This window comes from Lissotriton helveticus, chromosome 3_1 (assembly GCF_964261635.1).
Source record: "Lissotriton helveticus chromosome 3_1, aLisHel1.1, whole genome shotgun sequence".
In the NCBI taxonomy this organism is placed as follows: Eukaryota; Metazoa; Chordata; class Amphibia; order Caudata; family Salamandridae; genus Lissotriton; species Lissotriton helveticus.
Genome location: NC_136061.1, coordinates 1,386,331,747 through 1,386,347,569, shown reverse-complemented (window position 1 = coordinate 1,386,347,569; position 15,823 = coordinate 1,386,331,747). Strand labels below are relative to the sequence as shown.

Below are 15,823 nucleotides of genomic sequence, written 5' to 3'. Positions count from 1 at the left end.
AACACTCCTACCCAGTCAAAAGATCAGGGCTTGATCCATCACCGTTTTTTAGCTCACTGCACCATCCCAGCTCAGAACCTGGCTATATGCAAATTAGTCTGACCCTGGCCCAGTGCATCATGGGAACAGGGCAGACCAAACTACCAAGCCAATTCTGTACTGGAAAGGAAGCAAGCTTCCGGTGACCGGTTTCTGGCATTACAGCCGTCTTCGGCCCGGCTTGCTTGAATCCTGATGGTGCAGTGAGCAAGGGAGTCATGTCTGAGCATACCCTTCCACTCCTATAGTGGCCAAAACGATTCAGAAAAGGGGGTGGTGATGGACAGAGCATCTGAATTAAGCAGAACACTCCTACCCAGTCAAAAGATCAGGGCTTGATCCATCACCGTTTTTTAGCTCACTGCACCATCCCAGCTCAGAACCTGGCTATATGCAAATTAGTCTGACCCTGGCCCAGTGCATCATGGGAACAGGGCAGACCAAACTTCCAAGCCAATTCTTTACTGGAAAGGAAACAAGCTTCCGGGGACCGGTTTCTGGCATTACAGCCGTCTTCGGCCCGGCTTGCTTGAATCCTGATGGTGCAGTGAGCAAGGGACTCATGTCTGAGCATACCCTTCCACTCCTATAGTGGCCAAAACGATTCAGAAAAGGGGGTGGTGATGGACAGAGCATCTGAATTAAGCAGAACACTCCTACCCAGTCTAAAGATCAGGGCTTGATCCATCACCGTTTTTTAGCTCACTGCACCATCCCTGCTCAGAACCTGGCTATATGCAAATTAGTCTGACCCTGGCCCAGTGCATCATGGGAACAGGGCAGACCAAACTTCCAAGCCAATTCTTTACTGGAAAGGAAACAAGCTTCCGGGGACCGGTTTCTGGCATTACAGCCGTCTTCGGCCCGGCTTGCTTGAATCCTGATGGTGCAGTGAGCAAGGGACTCATGTCTGAGCATACCCTTCCACTCCTATAGTGGCCAAAACGATTCAGAAAAGGGGGTGGTGATGGACAGAGCATCTGAATTAAGCAGAACACTCCTACCCAGTAAAAAGATCAGGGCTTGATCCATCACCGTTTTTTAGCTCACTGCACCATCCCAGCTCAGAACCTGGCTATATGCAAATTAGTCTGACCCTGGCCCAGTGCATCATGGGAACAGGGCAGACCAAACTACCAAGCCGAAGACGGCTGTAATGCCAGAAACCGGTCCCCGGAAGCTTGTTTCCTTTCCAGTAAAGAATTGGCTTGGTAGTTTGGTCTGCCCTGTTCCCATGATGCACTGGGCCAGTTCCTCCTTCCTCTGATCCTGTTCTCCTCTTAACCTTTAAATCCTCTACTACTTTCCTTTATCAATAGCCAAAGGTTCCTTTAGAAAACCTTGCAACTCTAGCATGTTCCCTGCTTTAGAATCAGTGAGCGTGGCGGACACGGGCATACTCTGCAGAACAGAACAAGTACATTGCATGCATTCACCATGCAAGCAGCTATTCATGAGTTGGCATGTGCTGAGCTTTGGCTGCGATGACAGGAAGGTATAAATAGATTTGGGTGAGGGAACATATTGCAATTAAATAATGTTCAATCTTTCCAAAAGATGAATGATTCACTAGGACAGCGGATCAGGAAATAAGCCTTCCAGCCATTGATGGAATCCAAATTAAGTCAACGGTGTTCGAATTTAATCAAGGGCTTGTTGGCGATGTAAAGTGGCATGATGCTAATTCTTTGCTGGATTAATCAAAAGCAGGAAGTAGAAGAGAGGTGGATTTTTCACACACTCAAGTAGGATGCCTGAATTATCTCTACGGGGGATTCGTTGTGCTGGTCAGCTTTAGGCTTTCAGATGGATTGGGACAAATAATAAGCAGTACTGAAGAATTTATGTTTGCATTTAGTTTTTTTTTAGCATAGAGTGCAAAGAAGTTAAATAGTAAGGTAGATTTATAGAGTGCTTCTGTTCACCCATGAGGGTATCCAGGCACTGACGGAAAGATGGAAAAACAGGTGCCACTAGTGTGTAGCGGTGAAATCAAGACGCCGTAGTTAAGTTTCAAGGGAGCTTCCACAAAGCTTTGTGGACCATTTCGGGTGACATAATCTAGGCCGACTCAAGCTCCCATTTTCACCAGTGCCCCATAATGGTTGGATTTATTCTGCTGATTTTGCTTGTTAGATGATTGTGGCCTTCCTCCACATCTACTCTTAGTCAATTTATCCTTCAGCTAGTTGCTTGGATGCAGAAGATAATTTTTATGATAATTTAGTCCGGAGACTAACTAGTTCCTATGATTCCCACCATAGAACCTTCAAACAATCTCATCCTATGCATTTACAGAGACCATATAACCCTTTCTGTGCAATGAAAATTCTTTCATAGGTAGACAAAGTAGTAAGAGATTATCCACTTGCCCAAATCATAGACTCTAGGTCAGTGCTTTCCAAACTTTTCATGTTGGTGACACACTATTTAGACATGCTTCAGTTCATGGCACAGTTATTCAGTTTTACTAGCAAACGGAGGTTACATTAGCTGCATATAAGAAGATATAAGGACAAATACATGCCATAGAAATTGTAAATAACTAAATGTATAGGGACGCAACATATCTCCCGAAAAAATTACTAATACCTCCCATACAAGCAATTCTTATAGCTTTGGGGCCTTGAATAGTTTGAATTGTCACACCTTTATGCATGTGATGGTTTGTAGTTGTGAAGGTAGTATCATTGGCAGCTCTGACATAACATAAAACGTATCATAACACATGTATTTGTAAAGCGCACTTATCACCCGTGTGTCTCAAGGCGCTGAATAACAGACGTTTAATGTTACCCAACCCAATGGTACTCATTTTATCGACTTCAGATGGGTGAATGTCTGAGTGGACCAGCTGGGGATTTGAACCTGTGACCATGAGGTCAAACACAAGCCCCTGCAGTGGATGCACTAGTCCACTAAGCCACCAGGCTTGGCAGGGGCAATGGGTGGATCAGGCTGCAATAGCCTCCTCACGAGGGCCTGGCACATATTATTTTCTTCTTTTTTTACAAATTAAGCACTAAAGGAGAACAGATGGCGCGTTCATAATAACACTGGATGTCTCAAACATGGTTGACTGTGCGCTCTCAGCTGCTGGTGCCTGTTGGTGTGTGCTTGTGTGTTTTTATATCGGAGTATGAGTCTGATTGTGTGTATGCAAATGAGTGTGCCTTCTGATGTGTGTTTTTGTAAATATGAACGTTTTGTATGTGCAAGTGAAATTTGGGCTTGTGTGTCTGTGGCATTGTGTGATATGTGAATGCATCTCCAATTCTGTGAATTTGTTTTCAGTTGTGAATGCCGGCACGTCTCAGTATTTGTGTGTGTGTGTGACTGCGTTTTTGAAAGTTTGTGTGTTTTTTACAAGAACGAAGCAACTAAAAGTCAGTTTCAGCACTAATAACAACTGCGAAGAATCCTTTTTCTGGCAACTCCCCCAAAAAATCAGAAAGGTCTGAAGATGCACTCAATGGCTTTCTTTCTGTTAATATGTTTAAAACTATCCCCGGACATTCACGCTGCAATATTATACTCACCGCCGGGCCCGCAGTAGAACGGCAGTGCGATGCACCTCCTTTCCGCCTTCTGCAGGAACAGGTACTGCGTCACTGACATGAACAGCACCATCATGCATGATGCGTAGACCACGTCTATGCGTCGTCGTACGACACACCCACACATGGCAGGCGACACAGTAATGTGTTGCGACACAGAGTTTGGAAAGCTCTGCTCTAGGCACTAAAATCAATTTAAATGCCCATGAAAAAATCATTAGGGGAAGAAAAGTTTACAAAAAGATTTGAAAGCATGTGGATAGCCTGGATGCACTGAGCGCCTGCAAATTGTTTGCTAAACAAACCTAAGAGTTTAAGGAAAAGATAATTATATTAATAGGTAATATTGCTTGTCCAAATCCCAGCATGGGCACTAAACTCATTGGAGCTACATGTTCATGTCAAACATAAATGTATAGAGGAAAGTGGAGGATTTTGCCCTCACGGTCTGTCAAAGGTGGTCCAAAAAGAAAATTCAAGCGTTCTTTAATGATATTGCATGCGTGATTTTATTGATTGTTGCATATGCGGAAAAAAAAGCACAGCCGACACGTGTTTCGCCCTAATGGCCTATTGGCCGTGGGCTTTTTCAAGGCAAAGTTCAGGTGTGTAGTCAGGTAAGGATCGTGATTCTCGAAGTGCCCGAAATTCTGTTTCTGCGGTCCTGGAGCATAAGACCGCAGAAACAGAATTTTGGGCACTTGGAGAATCACGATCCTTACCTGACTACACACCTGAACTTTGCCTTGAGAAAGCCCACGGCCAATAGGCCATTAGGGCAAAACACCTGTCGTCTGTGCTTATTTTTTCGCATATGCAACAATCAATAAAATCCCGCCTGCGATACCATTAAAGAACGCTCATATTTTCTTTTTGGACCACCTTTGACAGACCGTGAGGGCACAATCCTCCACTTTCCTCTATACTTACTTCTACAATGGCTCTTGGGTGAAGCCATTCGCGAGGAATGTGCCACAACACAATTGGGCCCTGACAATTGTAGCACCTAAACCTAGAGACCTCCACCCACACAGTTAGCCAAACATAAATATAGATTAAAAAAAATATTTATGGCATAAGCATATTGATTATAAGAAGCAATCCCAGCAGTGGGACATGAAAGATATAGAATTGCGCCTGGTAGATCCCACTATGATAACTTTAGAATATCCATGCAGAAAAAGCTAAATGTAAGATGACCTGGAGACTCAGTGTTCTTTAAATACCCCTCACTCACCAAAAAGACCCTTGGTGTCATGCTTCATCATTGGGGTCTTAGCACCCCTCTACGGGATGCGGCGTGCTACTACCTACGTCTATGCGGGAGCACTTTTACAATGACTATGTGAGATGCATGTGAGGTTTATTATAATAATAGTGAGTGAGTGGTGGGGTTCGAAGTACTTTAAGTGATGGTTAAAAAGTACCTGGCTCGCGTACAGTAAAAAGGCTTAGCTTTGTATTCCCTCTGGTCACGTCAGTGCATGTTTATCTGCTTCTCTGACATTCATTTTCATTTCCTTTAGAGAAAACCCGAATTTCTAGTTATGTTCATAGCAACTTCATGTAGATGAATGTATACAATTTCCCTGAACCTTGCTTCCAGCGATACCTTGACAGTGATGTATAAATTGACCAGGTTGGTAACTGTGAACATGGAAATAATAGCATAACATAACTGTGATTTATGGGTGTTATTAGTAGACATTGAGCTTTGGTTTACAGAAAACATGAAACGCCAATAAAGTGCATGATTAATGTCATGAGCCTTCTCTCCCGAAGGGACATTTTGCTGATTTGTCCTGTTTGCCACTGTGGGCTGGGGGTGCAGTACTGTTATCAACTGTTCTATAAACCTATATGTGCTGACTATGTTCAGGAAGTGGTCGACTCAGCTCTCTGTTTTCTTGGAAAGCAGTCTTGGAGGTGTTCGCGTTCAACATTTTGTAAACTGCTAACAGTGCAATCTGTTACATGTATTTGTGTTTTGCGGGGCAATACTCGAAGAACAAAGAGGGTGCAGGGGCATAACTATCGGTGCTGAAGCAGGTTCAGGGGTACCGTTTGTTATATTTTTAAGTTCAAGTGAAGGTTTATTGAAGAATTACAATTGTTGTGAAAACAATACTTCGTACAAACAGTTATTTATCAATGCATAAAGGCATAAAAGAATACTTGAGAATACTGTTAATATACAAAAAACCATCAAGGCAATAAAAGTGAAATGTAGAAAATGAGATGAAAACATTCATAGGTTCATAAATATTGCAAATAGCAGTACATGTCCACAATACATCATTAAAGGAGTGCAATAGGGATTAACAAAATAATCAGAATTATATACAAGTAAACAGTAGGAAGTCAGGGAGGCTTGGTAACTTCTTGTATTGAGGGCTCGGGTCAGCTCTGTGTCAGCTGTTGTTATTACCCCCAGGCCGAATGCAATCTTTTGCAGCAGCCAGAGATGGAGAGGAGTCAGTGACACATTGGCCGCCAGGACAGTCTGTTACTGGACGGCCCTGACGGGACTCTAAGGAGTCAGGACAGCGGCCTGGATGACTATCACAGGAGGCGGGCCGGGCAGCAAACCCGAATCGCCGCATCCCGCGGCCGTAGACTGCCTGCAGCCAGCCTTGCAGACCTGAGTCCCTGCCTGCAATGGAGCGCCAAAAGCGCATGACCAGATTTAGATAATAGGGATATGGGTGCCTGGCAGCCAATCTACCTTGTCTGGCACAAGGTGGCACCGTGTGAATTTACAGGTTTGAAATATGTATAGGTAGTACAACGTTAATCATGTACGTTTTGTTGCAAATGATTTTTAAATGACTGTCCGCCGAAATTCTTCCATTCTTAATTTCATGGATTTTAGATTTGTATTACGCAAATGTTACTTATGCAATAACAGCAGGTTTGGTTTCTTAACTATCTTCTAGGAACAGTATTGCCGCGTCGGCAGTGTGTGCCTTCAACCTCAGTGCCATTACCCAGGCCTTCAATGGACCGTTCCGTTACCAGGAGAACCCTAGGTCAGCATGGCTGCCAACCATAAACTCCATGCCCAACTTCCAGGTACATGCAGCAGGACTGGGATCTCACTGGAACTAACATATTAGAGCTTCCATTTTGTGTAATATCCTTAAGTGCCTATAATTTTTTTAGCACGCCATTTGTTTCTTCTACTATTTGAGGGTAAATAATATCAACTTATATTGTATGATGTTAATGTGATATGTTGTGGCATTATGTGAGGTTACTTAATGCTAAATTTTGTTGTGTGATGTTACCTAAGTACTATAGTGAACACACCATTACACCATTGCAGCAGCATTCTATGGAGTGTAACCCGAGGCTTTGCAAAATTTGACTTAATGTTGCCATACAAGGAGTGATTTCTTTTTTTGTTTGTGCTGACAGTTTCCATCTTACCTTCCGTCTGAGAATTAGGCCTTAACCCCTCCGCTGCGCTGAACGTTCCGCGCTGGTGCGGAACGTTCTATTGCGTGGGCGGGGCCGCGACGTTCAACGGACGTGCACAGCACTATCGAGGTAGTGCACGCGACGTCCGCTGAACGTGGCCAGCACTCAAGGGGTTAAACTAGAGAAGAGAAATCCAGCCAATTAATGGGAGAGCAGAGTCAGAGCCAAGCCCAGCCATCAATATAATTGGCATGTAATAGAAGCAGCAATTGTCATGAAAGCGTCTCTTCAAATTCAAACAAGCATTGGCAGCACCAGTAGGTCTGGTTTAAGAATGAAAGTGCCTTTTGTGTCATTGATGGGTTTAGGCATTCAGTAAGTAATCAAACATGCTCTGTCACTCATCTTTGCACTCTTGCATCCATTCATTCATCCACTGACTCATTCTTGCATTCTCCCCCCTGGCACAGCTACAACAAAAAAAACACAAACTCAACAACGTATGTAAAATAAATTAAAAGGCACTTCAAGTAGGAAAAAAAGAAAATATGCTCCCTTATAAATATGGTAGGTATATGCTTGAAATAATAAAATTGAACATAGCAGCAGATGTCTATCTTGCAGTGTTATTGTACATGATCTATCATTGCTTTAAAGTTCCAGCACCGCTGCCACATTTAAGGGCGACATGTTAACCATCTTGGAACGGTAAAACAATTATTTGCTATGGGTACCAGCATTCTAGAATGATTTGGTTTGATGAAGCGGCCATGTGGGATGCAGCACACTACAGATGAAATAAGAGGCATGCAAGTGGCCTGTTAATGTTGCCTGGGGAGAAGTAATATTCTCTTAAGAATCTTAAAATTAAAATTAAAGCAAAGAATTGAAAGGGAGACTATAAAAGAAGAAAACTGAAAACTAAAGGGCATGCCAACTAGATGTTATTATTATTAATAATTTGTAAAGCACAACTATCCCCCAATGGTCATCTTGGAGTTGCTAACTGTTAGAACTGGGGGTCTCTAGTTGGCTGAGGTAGGTACCTTAGTCCAAATAGGGACCCTTGCTTCTAAGTCAGGGAAAGTAAGGACACCTTCTCAGGTAATCCCTGCTCACTCCCTCGGTAGCTTGGCACGAGCAGCCAGGCTTATCTCCAAGGCAAATGTGTAAAGTATTTGCAACCACGCTCTCAGTAACCCAATGGTAACACCACAAATGGACTCCACACGAGTTTTAAAAAAACAATGATATGTTTATAGAAAAAGATATAAGATGAGACCACACGATAAAAATCCAACATATGCATATTTGTAATATGTCGCCTTGCCGGTTATTAGGCCAGCAAGTCCTTATAGGTTCTTGCAGTATTAATGAGCAATTCTTGATGATCCCAAGCAGTCCTAATGCAATGCTATGCAGTTCGTAATGCAAGAATCAGGCACTTCGTTATGTAAAAATAATGCAGTTCATAATACAACAACCAGGCAGTTCATAATGCCAAAATAATGCAATACGTAATACAACAATCAGGCAGTTCGTGATGTAAAAATAATGCAATTCGTAATGCAACAATCAGGCAGTTCGTAATGCAAAAATAGTGTACTCCGGCACCGATCGCGGGGCTCTGGACGTCTCTATGCCACTCCTACTGACTCTCAGTCAGATACAGCCAAAATATGCCCCAACACTGTTCTGATGGAAAACAATGTGCAGCTCCACACTCCGGCCCCGGTACTGCCACTCCTCGGCAAGTACGGGCCGCAATACGGGTTTGAACGGAGGCTTGCGCTGCAAAGATCGGAAAGGCCGAGAGCGTTTCTCTCTTAGCCCGCACCCTGCCCCAGGCGGCGACACACACACACGTTAGCTGAGCATTACCTGGGGGGTACGATCTCACTCTCCTCTCGGCTTGGGCCTCTGATGTGACTTTGTTGATCTTGGGCATTGGAACTCGACCACCGACTGTGATGGTTCGAGGACCAGGGCCGGACTGGCCATAGCGGGCACTGGGCAATCCCCCGGTGCACCGCACGGGTGGGGGCCGGTTTGGGCCCCTCGGAGCTGTTTTTGTTACAGGGCCGTTTTTGCAGCATAGCTGCAAAATCGGCTTTGTACCAAAATCGGCCGAAAACCGTCCCTGGCAAACTGCTCGGCGGCACCTCCAACCCCCCCAAGTAGGGAGGGTGGGCGGCCGAGCACTTTGCCAGGGCCGGTTGTGGTTCCCAGTCTGGCCCTGTCGAGGTCTCTCCATGGCAAAGGCAGGCTCGGGCCGGCGGTGGTGAATTCTCACAGCTCCTCTGGGGATGCCGGTCTGGGCCGATGGCAATGACGATTGCAGCACTTCTGGTCACGCTGTCGATCGAAGCAGAGAACAAGACTGCTCTAGGACACACATTCACGGGGCAATTACTCACGAAGGTCTCAGGCTGCCATAGGGCACACACACACACAGCGTTGCTAAGACTCACTTGAGCTCCGGGGGTTCACACGATCACAAGCAATCCTCACTAAGGTTTTGGGCTGCACGAAGCACACAGACACGGCGTCGCTGAACTCACTTGGACTCCAGGTGCACACGATCACAGGACAATCCTCACGAAGGTCTCAGGCTGCACAAAGCACACGCACGCAGTGTCACTGAGACTCAATTGGACTCCTGGTGCACACGATCACTGGGCAGTTCTTACGAAGGTCTCAGGCTGCAAAAAGCACACACTCACACAGCGTTGCAGAGACACACTTGGAAACTTTTATGTTCCTGAGTTTCCACAACAGGGAGCCAGCTCTCCTCGGGCCCTTGGGGACAAGTTATTTCAGGACACAGCACAGAGCAAAGTCCCTTAGCTTCTCCTTAGTTAAATCTGCAAGCTGCAGGCCAGCCCCAGAACACACAGCAAGGGTCAGTCCTTCGCTTCAGTCTCTTCAGCTGTTCTTCCTTGGCAGAGGTTCCTCTTGACCACAAAGTAGTTTCAATCCTTTTCAGTCTTGATCATTCCAACGTTCAGGGGTTTCAGCTCTCATAGATATACCCCTAAATGTATTTGAAGTCTTTGTGTTCAGGGGGGGGGCTGACCCCTGTCCAAACCAGCTCTGGGTGTCTCCCTGCCAGTGACACCTTCTTCCTTTGATAGTGGGGGTCTGGATCCTCAATCACTCAGCAGGAGATGGAGCCATTGTGTTATGGCATCAGCCCAGGCCTCTTCACCTCCAGGGGCTACTCCTTTCCCCTACACTCCAGATGCAGGTCAGCCTGTTGCTGTCTCACCTCCTCCCCTGGGTCAAGACATATATACAATCAACAACCAGGCAGAGACACACAGAATTGGTGGAACAAAAAAAAACAGCCACTTCTAAAAACGCGCTTCTAAACACACAACTCAAAAACCACCTTCACAAAAAGATGTGTTATTAAATTGTGAGTTCAGGCACACTAAACTTCACCTCTTCATCTTAAGCCTATGGGAAGATAGGCTGGAAACATATTACACAGCCTTCCCCAGTCTGTCCTATGGGCAAGATGGCCTTGTAACAGTGAAAAACGAATTTGGCATTTTTTCACTGTCAGGACATAGTACGCACCTTAGTACATGTCCTTCCCCATTCTGTCCCATGGGCAAGATGGCCTTGCAACAGTGAAAAACGAATCTGGCAGTTTTCACTGTCAGGACATGGTACACACCTTAGTACAGTCCTACCTTTCACATCCACTGCACTCTGCCCAGGGGTTACCTTGGGCCTACCATAGGGTGTCTGATGTGCATAAAAAGAGAAGGGTAAGTCAAGTGGGTGCATTTGTCAGGACAACAAGGCAGTTTAATAAAATGCGCGCAGGCACCGCAGTGGCAGGCCTGAATTCTCTCTTTAGGGCTACTTGTGTGGGTGGCACAATTAGTGCTGCAGGCCCACTAGTAGCATTTGCATTACCAGCCCTGGCACACATAGTGCACTTTACTAGGGACTTAACTAGTAAGGCAAACATACCAATCATGGACAATCAATTACCATAACACTTTACACAGGGAGCACTTGCACTTTGACACTGATCAGCAGTGGCAAAGAGCCAAAAGCATCTAGGTTGGCAACACCATGTCAGAAAAAAGGTCTGGGGGAAGGCAAAAAAAGTTTAGGGAACTTTAGCCAAAAAGAGGCCAGTCCAACACTAACCTATCAGTATAGAGGAGACGAACTACTAAAAGGTAGCACTGGATCACTCTAATTTCCGGGGGAATAGCCAGGTTTTTAGATTCTTTCTGAAGCTCAACAGGTTGGTGTTGGTTCTTAGAAAGAGTGGGAGGTCATTCCATAGTTGAGCAGCCCTGACCTGGAAGTCTCTGCCTCAAAGTCTTTTAAGGAAAGGAAAGGCACTAGGCAAGCATAGGACGATCTTAAGGTTCATGCGGGCCTGTAAAGTTCCACTTTCTGTTGTAGAGATTTGGGTCCGGTGCCAGTTATTGCCCAATGCAGCATGTATAGGACCTTAAAAATGCACCTTTCTTTTCCTGGCAGCCAGTAAAGTTCCTGCAGTGTCTCCGTTGCAGAGTCCTGTCTTCCTTTGTTTAGTGCTAGCTTAGCAGCCATTGCCTGAATTCTTTAGAGCCGTTTGAGCAGATAGTCTGGGCTGCCTAGTGGCAATGAGCTACAGTAATCCAGTCTGCTCAGCACAGTGGCCTGTACTACTAGTTTCCTAAAAGACTGGGGAAGCATAGGGACTATTTTCTTCAGAGTCCATGGCAAATTGATACCGTTTTGTTCACATGAGTCTCCATTGAGAGTCTATTGTGAAATTGGACTCCCAGGTTTCGCTCTGAATATGCTATGTCCAGATCTGAATTTTTAGACTATGGCCAAAAATTAGCTGGGAGTTGATATTGTCAATTCCCAGGCAAGCTACACAGAAATTCTGTTTTCTCTCCGTTGCATTTTAACATGTTGTCATCAAGCCACTGGGCCATCTCTTTCAGAAAGGAGTAAAGATTGTTTGGTTGCTTTGGGTCAGTTTGGCCAATGATATTATTAACCTCTGTGACAGTGAAGTTCACAAATTTTCAGTAGGATGTACACGTGATCAGAAATGTTGTTATTCACAGCGCAAGAGAGCCAGTGACTGACATGGACAAAACTATGATCCCGTGGTCTGTATGGAGTGCAAAGTACCCTCAGCAGACCAATGGCAGAACAGGGCTGCTTCCAAGGCCCTTCATGTATCTACAAAGACGTGATTTTTTATGAATATATATATGGATGTGTGTATCATTTAAGCAGTTTATTATTAGCCAAGGTCCTGGCAAATAGCTAAGTCTGTCAGCAGTGCTATAAAGAGGCCCGTACTGTCCGGTACTCCGTACCGGCACTTTTTTATTTTGAGAGACAGAAACTACCTTCACTTCTCAAAAAAATGTAATACTTTTAATTGGAGAGTGCCGGCTCTTCTCAGAAACAAGCAGGTATCTACAGAGTACCTGAAGTTCTATTTTTCCATTTCAAGCACTGCCTGCCATGCCTTCTGATGAGATTCTAGCAATAGTTACTACAGGGCAAATATTCAACCTTAGGGTTGTCAACTTCAAATCCTTCCCTTCAAAGGTAATCTGTAAAATGTCTTATAACAAAATACTTGACTGCAGGTTTTAAACGGTGCAAGTACAATCCGCCTTTAAAGGCCTATTATCTTTAATAAACATGTTGCATAGTAAATAAATCAGGCCTACTGCTTTTGTTGTCACTTTTCTCAATAAACAGATCAGACTTACGGTATCTGTAATGCCTTTTCTAGTGAACCCTTAGCTGATTTAGGGTTGTCATCATAGCCAACCCAGGCTTACTACAATCAGCTTAAACTTTCCCACAAGACAACCATATGGCACACAGGCATAAATTAAAAATGTATGCAAAATAAAGGTTTTCAATGGATAAATACTGTCTGTCCTACACGGTTGTAGCAAGTATTCTCACAGTGTTAATCTTCTTGACCTGTGGTTTGTCAGGGGGGGGGGTAACCAACACTAAAAGCCTTGCCTACTACTGTAATCTGTAAGGTTCCATATAGCAAATTGCCTACCTGTAGGCTTTAATGCAGAGTAATAACAATCCACCCATAAATGAGTATGAACTTTAACATATGCTTTTCACAATATAGCGTCAAGCCTACTGCTTTTATTGAACAGTTTCATAACAAGCAATGAGGCCCATAACCGTTATCATTGGCGTATCAATATAACCGACTAAGACCTACTGTGTTGGACATAAGCTTGCCCGCAAGCAACCATAAGGTATATCGTCATAAAATTATTAATATGCACAAAGTTACCAAAATATTATAAATTACCTAGTAAAAGAGCCTAATAAAGATTATTGTAATGCATATCTTTTATCACAAAGGTTTCTTCGATGGTTCATAAACACTAAGGGTCTAATTTATATCTCAGCGGATGGGTTACTCCATCACAACGATGATGGATATCCCAGCCGCCTAAATAAAAATCCTATCGAATATAATGGCATTTATATTTCAGTAGACGGGATATCCATCACCGTTGTGATGGAGTAACATATCACCCGAGATCTAAATCAGGCCCTAAAGCCCTTGCTTACTGCAGTAATGTGTGAGCTTCCATGTATCAAAATATCTTTCATTGAGCAGGGTCATGCGGGAGGATTTAAAGACCAAATGTTCTTATCGCCCATCTGACAATTCAAAGCACCAAAAATGCACATAGTTTAAGGCCTAATCACATTGGATGGGTCTATCTGTGTCTGTCTCAATTGATTGTGACACATTCCTTCAAGAACGAACAGTCTCACACACACTAAGATGGCATGTTTCATCATAGGGTTCCTACAATTAAGCCTTCCACCATAACCAACAAAGGCGTATTCAAGTGAACATAAAATTAACAACCATCATGCTTACCATTCCAGTTATATCATTATAGATATGTAGAAAGTGTTAGTTTGCAAAAAAATATGCATCCCCTCTCAAAGCGGCCTAACAAGAATCATCACAGAGAAAACCTCTAGGGTATGTCAAAGTGGGTTACCAAAACCCCTGCTTACTTAAGTAATCTGTGAGATTCCATGTAACAAAATCCTTCTCTGCAGGCTTTCATACGGAGTGATAATATTCCACCTTTTAGATGGATTGATTGTTAACAAACGCTGTTCATAATAAATACATTAGGACTGTTCCCTTTATCATAACATTTAATAATAAATAGATCACGCCTATAGCCATGATTATTGGCTTACCACAATACCAAACACAGTGCTGCTGTATTGAGAATACAAGCAAAAGGAACAAATGATGGATGGAATGCTGAACAATGCAAACATTCACCCCCAATCACAAAGATCTGGGCGATTGCGATCTTCGTAATCCTTCGGGGGTGGCTGCATCGATGTCCCGGGCATGGATTATGATGGTGTCACAGATTTCTGTGGCGTGTTTTCCAAGTGAATGTGCATTTATCAGCAGACAGTTGATCTTTCCAGAGGTGTTGGCATCAGTCTTGTTAGTGTGTGTGTGTGTGATGGGGTGTGGCTGATTGGAGAGACGTGGGTGGTATCCTTGGTGACGCAAGTGAAGTGGCAGATCCGGCAGGAGTATGGGCCTTTGGTGGTCCTGGGGAAGGCATGTGCGCACTTGTTGTTGTCCTGGCATTGGGGTTTTAGGGCTCGAAGTTCCCTCCCTCCCCCTCTCCCCAGCACCCTGTCTCCTTATGGCATGGAGACCGCAGTGCTACCACGTCGTGAACGCACACAGAGGGCACCACACACCTGGATCACACCCAGTGCCAGAACACCACAGACTGCCAGGCCTGCACCTTGGACGAACTTCGAGCACTAAACCCTGGATGCCAGGACAACAAGAAGTGCGCCCCCTGGACCACCGAAGGCCCATTCTGCTGCCAGATCTGCCGCTTCACCAAGGATACTACCCACATTTCTCCAATCAGCCACACCTCATCATACACACACCCACCAACAAAGCTGATGCCAACACCTCTGGATTGATCAACTGTCTGCTGATAAACACACATTAACTTAGACAACACGCTACAGAAATCTGGGACACCATCTTGACCCACGCACAGACATCGCCGCAGCCACCCCCGAAGGACACCAGATCACCCACTGGGACCGATCCAACAAACAGCAGGGGCATCTCCATAATCTACAAAGAGATCCGTGAATGCTAAACCACCACAAACAATTCCACCCCTTCATGGAGTACCTCCACTTCCTACGCCAAACAAACAGCAAAACCACCATCAGAGGCACCCTTGCCTATAGACATCCAGGACCCCAACCTGCTTTCTGCAACGCAATCCCTAACTTCATTACCTGTTTCGCCATTGACTTGGATCTCTATATATTCCTAGGAGACCTCAACACTCACCTTGAGAACACCCACAACACCAACTTGGCCCACCTCCTAGAAACCATGGCTAACATCGGACTCAAGCAGCTTGTCACCGCCCCACCCACACCGCAGGATAAATGCTCAACCCCATCTTCTCAGCCAGAACAGAGTAACATACACTCACACTGAGGAGCTCACCTGGACCGAGCACCACTGCATCCATTTTGTCATCTCAGAACCCCCCAAAACCCTGCCTCCTCTGCCAGTGAAAAACAGCGCAGATGGTCAAAGGTATCAGAGCAATGATGGACCAATGCCCTCAACTCCCACCCACCCACCACCACCAAAGACAAAAAAAAGTTAAGCAAAATTTTGCGAATTGGATCACAGCGAGCACTGATGAAGTTGCACAAGAAAACACACCAACTCCAAGAAACGAACACGA

The 15,823-nt window shown here is 44.7% G+C and overlaps 1 protein-coding gene across 1 annotated transcript in view; it reads left to right on the top strand.

Annotated features, from left to right (window-relative positions):
* SEMA5B (semaphorin 5B) overlaps positions 1 to 15,823 on the top strand; it is an 827,217-nt gene that overhangs the window by 607,224 nt on the left and 204,170 nt on the right. The window contains exon 10 of the mRNA XM_078682030.1: positions 6,533 to 6,668. Coding sequence (XP_078538156.1) covers positions 6,533 to 6,668 — 136 coding nt within the window. The remainder of the gene's footprint in view (positions 1 to 6,532; positions 6,669 to 15,823) is intronic.